This window comes from Eurytemora carolleeae, unplaced genomic scaffold (assembly GCF_000591075.1).
Source record: "Eurytemora carolleeae unplaced genomic scaffold, Eaff_2.0 scaffold1325, whole genome shotgun sequence".
Lineage (NCBI taxonomy): Eukaryota > Metazoa > Arthropoda > Copepoda > Calanoida > Temoridae > Eurytemora > Eurytemora carolleeae.
In genome coordinates, this window is record NW_019397343.1 from 27100 (window position 1) to 37943 (window position 10844).

The 10844-nt window shown below is 30.8% G+C and overlaps 1 protein-coding gene and 1 long non-coding RNA gene across 2 annotated transcripts; both read left to right on the forward strand.

Annotated features, from left to right (window-relative positions):
• The first annotated feature begins 1312 nt into the window (after positions 1-1312).
• On the forward strand, positions 1313-6094 carry LOC111713647 (arylsulfatase B-like). The gene is made up of 4 exons (XM_023488568.1): positions 1313-1363; positions 4793-4864; positions 5496-5563; positions 5951-6094. The coding sequence occupies exons 1-4, from the start codon at positions 1324-1326 to the stop codon at positions 6035-6037; spliced, it is 267 nt and encodes an 88-aa protein (XP_023344336.1). The 5' UTR covers positions 1313-1323; the 3' UTR covers positions 6038-6094.
• Positions 6095-9380: 3286 nt separating this feature from the next.
• On the forward strand, positions 9381-10376 carry LOC111713637 (uncharacterized). The gene is made up of 2 exons (XR_002767756.1): positions 9381-9453; positions 10289-10376. It is a non-coding gene; the product is annotated as an uncharacterized LOC111713637 (long non-coding RNA).
• The last annotated feature ends 468 nt before the right edge of the window (positions 10377-10844 follow it).

Genomic DNA, 10844 nt, shown 5'->3' on the forward strand with positions numbered 1-10844 from the left:
CCTGGCTAGCCGCCCTTGGGAAAATCATTTGGGAAAATACCTTACACCTATTTAATGATCTAGTAAAGAGAGATACAATTGAGCATTTACAGGGAACCAGAGGCCAAATTTAAAGAATTTGAGCGGCGGCTTAAATTTAAGCCGCCGCTCAAATATAGTCGGTTTCACTTAAAATTGTATTCAATGTTTCAAGATTTAAGCCGGCTCTCAATTAAAACCGGTTTTTGGCGGATTTAAGACGCGGCTCAAATTCATTAAATTAGGACACAGGAAGTTTAGAACATAGCAAGATTTATTTCGTACAGTCGTCTTTGAAGTTGCATTCTTTGTGGATAACCCTGTACAAAGTGAAAATTTAAAGAAACTCCGTGTAGTATATTTATAATGGAGAGATTATTGTCATTAAGAGAGTAGAAGAGTAACTCCCACAACAAAGTGTACTGCAGATTTTGCAGTACATTTCACGCAACACAAAAGAACAGTTCACTCGCAGAAAAAATATTTTCTTTGCAACCTTTTACCTAATAATGGTGTTAATATTTAATATTTGAAACTAAGATTTACTGATCTAACAAAATTTAAAGTTTAATTTGAAAATCATATTTGTAACAAAATTTTGTTTAATCATTTCGCCTTAAAGGGACTGAAGCGTAATTTCAAGTGACCCTCCCTGTAAAGATGGCAATGCCTGATTTACAAGGACATTCTTAAGAGCTTTGTCGGATAAAGAATGAATTAAATATCAATGTTTTTGTTACTTTAAAATGTTAATTTTCATTCGCAGTTTTCTGCGAAACTGACTTGCGCATTTCTTATTTTTAAGAAGCAATGAAGAAACTGACAGAAATAAACACTTGTTGGCGATATCTTTTAATGGTATCATTGTAAATCGGGCATTGTCACCTTCGCATGTAGGGTCCCTTGAAATTAGGCTTACAATCCCATTCCTTCCCCTTCAGATGGGAGGGGCGACCGACGCTTTACCCAAGATCCACTCTTTCCACGCGCGCGCGTCTGATTGACAAATTGAAGGCGTTGTTCCTAAGGTTGGCAATCGGAATTCCGTTACCCAGAATTGTGCTGAATTGAGCAGAATTGTGCGGAATTGCATAAAATCACTTGAATTGGGAACCCTAATTGTTCTGGCCCTTTTAAATTACAAGCAGGGCTACAAAAAAAACTAAAAAAGGTCAACAAGTCTCATTAGTAATGGTGATCAATTTCTCAGTTTTATGGGTACCACTGTATCTACCAAGAATGTGATATATGTATTTTGATATTTCGTTATTGATTAATTAATTTCTTAGAATAATGAGATTTAAAATGTTTATAAGTTTGGTGATACTAGTTCTTCATCTTAATGGTAAAATTAATATAGTAGCAACAAAGAGAAAAGAATATATATTAGAGTGGAATTTACTAGAAAAAAGTGTAAAACGGCCATTTTGTTGTACTATTTCCATACTGCAGGTGTACTTCACATATTTATGCTATATAACCTTTTGGGCCCTGGAACATCATTTTATAGAAAATCTAAAATTAATATTAAAAGAAAACCAAATTATGAAATAGGCTGGTTTCATAATTGACCAATGATCATTTCAAATAGACTCTATGCCTTTCACTTTACAAACGGTGATTCTATAAATAAAATGATGTCTTTTATTCACCTAATTAATTATAAAGTTTATTTAACAGCTTTAAAAAATTCGAAATTGAAATAGATAGTCTAGGGAACATACTGTATAAATGTACTCTACTGCATATAATTTGTGAACCTTTACATGAGTTTTACACTTTGAACTCCCTTTCAGGCTGAAAGGGACTGAAAAAATTCATACCGAGAGATTGTCTAAATTCTCCTCTATTATTATATATTCTATTCTCTTTGAGTAGCAACCAGAGCTGAGCTGAAAACTTTAGAATGAGATATCCTTAATCCTGATCGCTTAATCTGATTATCCAATGTACACACTTTTGATTTTCTCCTTAGAATCCTCTATTTGGATATTTCTACTGTATAAAAGTTACGTTTGATAACAATTATCACATACAATGCTATATCGATTGGAATAATATCCGATTGAATTAAAGTCAGCTGTTCACAAGCCGGCTTTTAGAGCATTTAAACAAATATAAATTTAATCATGGTTATATGAAATTATTAAAAAAAAACATACTTTAGGACTATTGTCATTTTAAACGTTATTCTTCATAAACATTTATTCAAAACTTACATTCGTTCAATCGACTTACATTCGTTCAATCGATGTTTAGTTCAATTGATATGACACCATCAACACCAGAAATCAAAACCGGGTTTTCAAAAGTTAAAGAGTACATCTTAACATGACACGCTGATTGGTTAAATTTTTAAGTTCTTTCTTGCAGGATATCGAATGTGTTTTAAAATAATCTTAGGTTTAGTAAAACCAGGAGTTTAAGCATTAATCTTGATATCCACCATTCTAAAGTTTTCAGCTCTGGGATATTATATTGTAGATATCGAGATTAATGCTTGACCTCCATCTTTTGTTAATCTGCAGATTAATTAATTAATCTGAATTCGATTTCCCGCATGTTAATCGTAATAACCCAGGCAGGGGTTAAAGAGAGCTTTGAGGGGAGGAATAACTAAAATATGCAAAGGTGTAGTTTTTTTAAATCCTCAAAAAAGTGTCCACAGTGGATATCGAAATCAAGCAATAAGAATTATGAGTAACCAGCTCTGATAACATGTTGAAATTTTGCTGTAGCGGATTTATTTATTAAATATAACTGGACTTAATGAATTTGAGCTAGGTCTATAATAGAGACGGTTCAACCCCGGTTTTTTTAAAGAAAGAATGGAAATTTTTTTTAACTGTTTGCTAATCGAGCAATCGAAGTGGATTCACTCTTTCCCTTCACTTCTGTATGCCGAGTCCATTAGCGTCTGATCTAATCATGTGTTCAGTCATGTGTTTGTTTTCTATTCTGAACCAATAGAAATAGTAAGGAGGTAACATCTATCTTTCTATCTATCTCATTATCCAATTATCCAATTTAAATCCTTAAATCGGCGCTATCAGTAAATGTAAATATTTACTTCTACTGAAACCATAGTGCGTTTGCGATCCATGGGCATTTATAAGATATGAAAAATTATTTTGATGAAAGAGATATCGGCGTAATAAAAAACCCCTAATTTAAAAAAAGAGGGCCATGTCCGATTCACAACGATAGCCTTTTAATGGATTTCTAGCCTGGAAAGTGTTCAATTCTGACAATTTTCTCCAACTTTTACAGGGAAACCACAGGGAGAAAAAAGTCATATTTTTCAATTATTTCAATAAATGAGGGGTCACTTGAAATTCCCTTAAAAGGTTTCCCGCTTTCCTTTCTATTCCTTTCTATGAAGTAAATGATTGTATTTGGTGAATGTGAAAACAATTAAATAAAATTAAAGCCTTTTTCAGTAATTATAAATAGTTAATTACTTTAATTATATTGTATTTTGTATTTTGAAAGTTTCAGATTATTAAATCCGATGTTACAGGCAGAACGCCCATATCAAAACTTTCCACTCCTGGTCCCCCCCCCCCATTTATCAAAAAAGCGTTTTAGATGATAAAGTAAGCCAACATAAATTGTGTTTTTATAAATGCGTTTAAAAAAAAACATCTCAGAGCGGAGAAATTTTATGTTGAATACTCATATTTTGATTTTGGGTACTTTTGATTTAAGGATCAATCTCCTCTTCATTTCAGTTAATCCTCCAGCACCTCGAACTTACCAGAGAGAGAAGCATTTGGTTTCATTTATTTGAAATGAAACGTGTTTTGGTCTTTATAAAAACAATCTTTAAACTTACGGTTTTGTTTAGTTTTTACTTTTTCATTCAAAATTTATATTCAATAAGTATTTAAGAAAAAAGGCTAAAATATTATGCATAATTGTTCAAATTGTGATTGAAAGCCACAGTCTTCTGATATATTGACAGAACCGTTAAATCCACGTGCCAGGGTACGATTACCATGCAGGATTTCGAATAAATATTAAATTAATCTGTAGAACAAGAAATTCGGGTGTCCAGAGAAAGTAGGATACAGTTCTTTTCTAATCCGTATATCTTTGCAACCCTATGGTGTAGATCTTTGTTATTTCTAAGTATGAATTCGGTTATTTCAAATAACTTAAGTTTGAAATATTAAAGGTTTACACCATCAGAGGCCGAATTTAAAGAATTTGAGCCGCGGTTTAAATTTAAGCCGCAGCTTAATTATGGCTGGTTTCACTTAAAATTGTAGCAAATGTTTCAAGATTCAAGCCGGCGCTCAATTTAAACCGGGTTTTGGTGGATTTAAGCCGCGACTTAAATTCTTTAAATTCGGCCTCAGGTGGCGAAGATAAAGATGCAGGATTTCGAATAAATATAAAATTAATCTGGAGATTAACAAAAGATCGAAATCAAGCACTGCTTTCGATATTTACAATACTGAATACAAGAGTTCTCACCTTCGGACTTATTATATACAAAGTTGTAGATAATTAATTCTTATAAATTGTTTCATAATTAAGTTTATGATATAGAAATAATTGTAGACTGTATCTACAAGATATCAACAAATATATTATAGTGGCGCAACTAGGGGGGATTTCGCCCCCACCCAACCCCTCTTCCTCAAAACTTTATATCCCCCCTCCCGACTCTTCTGATCCTAATTGTGGACCATCTTTCATAAAAATCCCCCTCGATACCCCCCTCTCGGAGAAGTGCTAGTTGCACCTCTGTAGCATTTCTTTTTTTTAGGATTTTCTGGATTAAAAAGTAAATATGGTGATAGCAGGCCTAATATAATTGTAATACTAGCAGATGATTTAGGTACATTTTTCCATCTATCTATCTATCTATCTATCTATCTATCTATCTATCTATCTATCTATCTATCTATCTATCTATCTATCTATCTATCTATCTATCTATCTATCTATCTATCTATCTATCTATCTATCTATCTATCTATCTATCTATCTATCTATCTATCTATCTATCTATCTATCTATCTATCTATCTATCTATCTATCTATCTATCTATCTATCTATCTATCTATCTATCTATCTATCTATCTATCTATCTATCTATCTATCTATCTATCTATCTATCTATCTATCTATCTATCTATCTATCTATCTATCTATCTATCTATCTATCTATCTATCTATCTATCTATCTATCTATCTATCTATCTATCTATCTATCTATCTATCTATCTATCTATCTATCTATCTATCTATCTATCTATCTATCTATCTATCTATCTATCTATCTATCTATCTATCTATCTATCTATCTATCTATCTATCTATCTATCTATCTATCTATCTATCTATCTATCTATCTATCTATCTATCTATCTATCTATCTATCTATCTATCTATCTATCTATCTATCTATCTATCTATCTATCTATCTATCTATCTATCTATCTATCTATCTATCTATCTATCTAAGGTGTAAACGATGTATCCTGGAACAATAAAACAGCTGGAACTCCTTATCTAGAAAGGCTGGCTAGGAAGGTAGAAACAGACAAACCATTTTCTTTCTATTTTCAGCGTAGAATTTGTACACTCTCAGTACAGCTTTATCCTTACGTCACAAGTGTCAATTTAGTTTTTACACTTTTTCATATAATCTTGGAAAACATGTCAACTAGTGTGAGAGAATTTCGTTTTCCTTGTTATATTTGACACTTGTGACGTTGTGTATAATTGATCCATTTCTCTGTTGCCACCTATTGTACTTGATAATCTATTTGGATTATTTAAATCATGTAAAATATCATTCAAATTTAAATTTTTTGTGTTTTTATGAATATAAGAAAAATAGCTGAATAATGGAAAAGAAAAAATTCTGGAATGGGCTTTTTATAATAAAAAATATTTTTAAAAAAAACTTTTTTGTAGGGAGTTATATTAGACAACATGTACACATTACCTATCTGTACACCTTCAAGAGCTGCTTTTCTTACAGGAATATGTACTGCAATTTAGATATTATGTTCTGTAATTTAGAGAATATGTCCTGCAATTCAGAGAATATGTACTGTAATTTAGAGATTATGTACTGCAATTTAGAGAATATGTTCTGTAATTTAGAGGATATGTTCTGTAATTTAGAGAATATGTTCTGTAATTTAGAGAATATGTACTGCAATTTAGAGAATATGTACTGTAATTTAGAGAATATGTACTGAAATTTAGAGAATATGTACTGTAATTTAGAGAATATGTACCACAATTTAGATAATATGTACTGCTATTTAGAGAGTATGTACTGCAATTAGAGAATTTGTACTGCAATTTAGAGAATATGTATTGTTATTTAGAGTATGTACTGCTATTCAGAGTGTATGTAGTGCTTTTTAGAGAATATGAACTGCCATTTTTGTATTGCAAATATTAAAAAGTGTAAAAATACTACAAAACATATATTTACTGGAATTTACAATAATATACAGATTAAAGAAGATATTCTGTAATTGAGAAATTATAAATTGAATTAAGAGAAATTGTTCTGTAATTTAGAAAAACTGTACTGCAATATATGAACTGCAATATACCGGAATTAAGAGAAAGTATTCCAATTAAAAAAATATGTAACGCAATGTAGAATTAATTTGTACTGTAATGTAGAAGGTAACAAAATAAATCATATTTTATAATTTTTCTTTAAACGGAAAAATATTGCAATATATTTGGGTCAGGCATTTATCCATTCAGATATGGACTCCAGGTATTATTATTATTATTATTACTATTATTATTATTATTATTATTATTATTATTATTATTATTATTATTATTATTATTATTAATATTATTAATTAATATTTGTGAATACATAAACCAATAATTTTTATCTTATAATGATTATTATTGAATTGTTTTATTCCAACAATATTTTTGTTAAGCCGAATGAAAAGTGTTGGATTACAATGATAATTAAACAGAAATAATTTTATTCGGAGAAAACAAAAAAATAAGTTTTTTTTTGAGAAATTTTTGTCTTCAATGTTCTCCTGTTATTTTAGACAATTTCTTTATAGTGAAAGTTCTAATAAAGAAAAAACGCTGAGAAATTTCAAATTTTCAATTATAAGTATATGTTGGAGCTCCGGCATCAAATTCTCCTTTGCAGAATCATTTGTCAAATATTGTTGAATGATTCTGTTAAGGTGAATTTAATGTTGGTGCTCCAACAATTTTTTTAGTAGAAAATTTGAAATTTCTGTAAGTCCCCCCCCCTTTCTCATCCTGAATACGCCCAAATGGAGGTTGTGAATGAAGAACTGATTGTGTTTGGTGGATTTCCCCACACTGAGTCTGCAGGAACCATAGAATTATTAAAATAACAGATGGACACTAAATCTCATCTTTTCAAGATTTAAGGGTTTTTCGTTCACAAGAAGCCCAAAAGAGTAACGCGCAGAACAGCCTTTCTCTGTGTCTTGTAATTTTACGCAGCATGCGCGTAACTCTTTTGGGCGTCTGCCTCAGGGTTATTGTGAATGAAAACCCCTTAAATCTTGAAAAGACGACATCTAGTGTTCTATCTGTTATTTCAATTAATCTGTGGCAGGAACACTGGAGACATTTGATGGAACTAAATGGACAGAGAAACCTATGAATAAAACTCATTCTTTGTTTGCTTCAGTTTCATTTACATGCAAATAAATCAACTTGATGCATCATTGTGCAATGTTCAGAATAATACACATGTATATTTATTGTTTATTTGTTTATTATTTATTTTTGCCAGGAAGAAAAGTGTTCCCTAAAACAGTCAACCTTTAATAAATGCCCTACTCCATAAGGGGATCTCAAACCCGTATATATCNCATTATCTAATTAGAGATATGAATCCTTATATCGGCGCTATCAGTAAATGGAAATATTTACTTCTACTGAAACTATATAGTGAATTCAACAGAATTTATAGTTTGAAATGATTGCAAAGACATCGGGATTAGAAAATCAGAGTTTGTGGCAAAAACTCCTTTAACTCTGAATTTCAACTTTGAAACCCAATGTAGTAGACCCTAGATATTTCAACTATATTGCTGTTAAATCAAATAATCTAAGTTTAAACTATCAATGGTTTACTCCGACAAAGATACAGGGGTTAGAAATTCAAATTTTGGGGCAAAAACTCAATTCCTTTGTAGAAGTGAGATTTACACAGATCGTTTTATTATTAAATTGGATTTTAAGATGAACGGGAAAGATAAAAAATTCGATTTATCTTAGTAAAATGTACGCTTAATACTATATTATCTGTAACGTTAGATCCCCATTAACACAGATTACTCATTGATAAGTCCATCGGCGGAAATAACTATGTTTAATATATACCCCGCAGTAAGTCGTGCCAATTGTTAACTGAAACCAAGGTTATAATGCAAGGAAAGTTATTATAGAGGTGTACGCATCTTTTGTACTGCAGTGTACTGTCTCTGGGCGGTAATGTAAACACAAGACGGATGTCGAAGCCTGACATAGGATCCATATTTCACATAAAAAATCAATGAAATATTTTGGCCATAGAAAACTATTATTATTATTCAATGCTTTTATCCTCCTTGGCTCTTAAACGCACACTGATGCATCTATTCTTATTTACATATTCCGCCCAGAGAGAACTGGTTTCAATATGTACGCACTACGCAGAGTATACGCGACCGCAATTAACTTTTCTTGCATTAGTACCTTGCTTGAAACCTAGTCGTAAAGGAATAGAATTTAATAGTACAATGAGATGTTAAGCACAGTAACTTTTATCAAATTCTGGGAATTAGCCATTTTCTTTATTTTTTTTATTCTTTTAAATAAAAAAATACTTAAAACCAAAACCGAGAATTTATTGTTATTTTGAAAATAAATCCGCAAACTCAAATTCCTTAATGTGTTATCAAAAATAATGTAAAATATAAGCGAATATATAATAATGTTATAACATATTAACCATTCTAATATTTGCAAACTATAAATATTTAGATTAAAAAAAATTTGATGAAAATTTCAAAGTCTACCAAAAATAAAAATAATCATTTGACAGCAAAAACATGGATATCAAATAAATACTTGATTAGACAAATTGTTATAAAATTATTTTTTTATTATATTATTATATCCTGATAAAAAAGACAGCCTAGCATAGATGGACAATATTCTATAGTTTGAATGACATTTGAACATTGTGAAAAAATATTTTACATAGATGTTAGTAATAATAAAACTAATTTTATATTCATATCTTATTATTGGCCTTTTTTAATGTTTTTTTCCCTTTTGCCATGCAAAAGAAAATTTTTTATTTCATTAAATTTTTTGTTTCAGAACTCCGGATATACAGTACAACGAGATATGTCGACAAAGCAATTCAAATTATCAAGGAGAGCCGGAAAAAGGTATCTTTGGAAATTTAAATTTTTTTGCATAATACACGGTGGACTAAGCCAGTGGGGTCGGTCAAATAGGCCTAGGAGTAGGCCGGGTACTGTAAAAAGTCTGAACGCGCCATGAGAGTTGTCATAGTTAGCCCTCCGACAGGACTATGCCAAGAAAATTGACCCCTGTCATATGTTAGTATGGTTAGGGCGACGTACTGTACAGAATATGGAACCGGGCTACCATAGGATCGGGTCAGTACACGCTGTTATCTGGCAGGCCGGTACAAACTGGGCTCGTCCTGTTCGAATTTAAATTTACTATGGACCAGATTGAATTTATGTTAATTTACATGTATTTTCATTAAACCCCGATAGTAACCAATAATTTTTCTTTATTGAAACAACTTTTAATAAGAAACAGAAGTCTGGTCTTTTGGTGGCAATTTGCAATTAAAAACATTTTGCTAGAATTTGAAAAGATAATATAAAAAAAATATCTCAAAAAGTTTTAGCTGCAGGACAAAGTTCAGTAAAAACATTGATCAGAAAATTTTCAAACATTTGTTATAAAAACATTAAAAAAACATGCTACATACTAACAAAATGTTCGTAATTTTGAAATGCAGAGGTTTTTTTAAGAAATTAAAGACGTAATTTCAAAAGAGTCAAATTTACAACGGCACCCTTTAAACCTTTTTTCATCAAGGTTTTCTATAGTTATAATAATATTAAACAATAAACACTCTCAAAATAGAAAAATAGAAAAAGAGTATTGTTGTAAATCTGACTGGAAATTACGCGTACAGTCCCTTTAATTAAATGTGTACAGTTCCTTTAATGATTTATATTTCAGCCCTTCTTCATCTACCTATCCTTGTTTACGAAGATATATCCATATCTGTACAAAGGTTCAAACAAATCTCTGACAGAGATCAGGTGTGTACAAAGAGAATAGAATATATATTAGAGTGGAGTTTAGACAATCCCTCGGTATGAATTTTGTCAGTCCCTTTCAGCCTGAAAGGAAGTTCAAAGTGTAAAAATCATTTAAATGTTCACAAATTATATGCAGTAGAGTACATTAATACAGTATGTTCCCTAGACTATCCATTTTAATTTCGAATTTTTTAAAGCTGTTAAATAAACTTTATAAAATGAATTAGGTGAATAAAAAACATCATTTGATTATAGTTATAACGGAAAATCATCGTTTGTAAAGTGAAAGGCATAGAGTCTATGTGAAATGATCATTGGTCAATTATGAAATCAGCCTATTTCATAATTTGGTTTTCTTTTAACATTAATTTTAGATTTTTTATAAAATGATGTTCCAGGGCCCAAAAGGTTATATAGCAAAAATATGTGAAGTACACCTGCAGTATGGAAACAGTACAACAAAATGGCCGTTT

Coding starts and splice junctions, on each gene's coding strand:
- LOC111713647 (XM_023488568.1), top strand. CDS start 1,324: ATGTTTATAAGTTTGGTGATACTAGTTCTTCATCTTAATG. Junction 1,364..4,792: donor ACTAGTTCTTCATCTTAATG/GTAAAATTAATA, acceptor TCTTTTTTTTAG/GATTTTCTGGATTAAAAAGT. Junction 4,865..5,495: donor AATACTAGCAGATGATTTAG/GTACATTTTTCC, acceptor TATCTATCTAAG/GTGTAAACGATGTATCCTGG.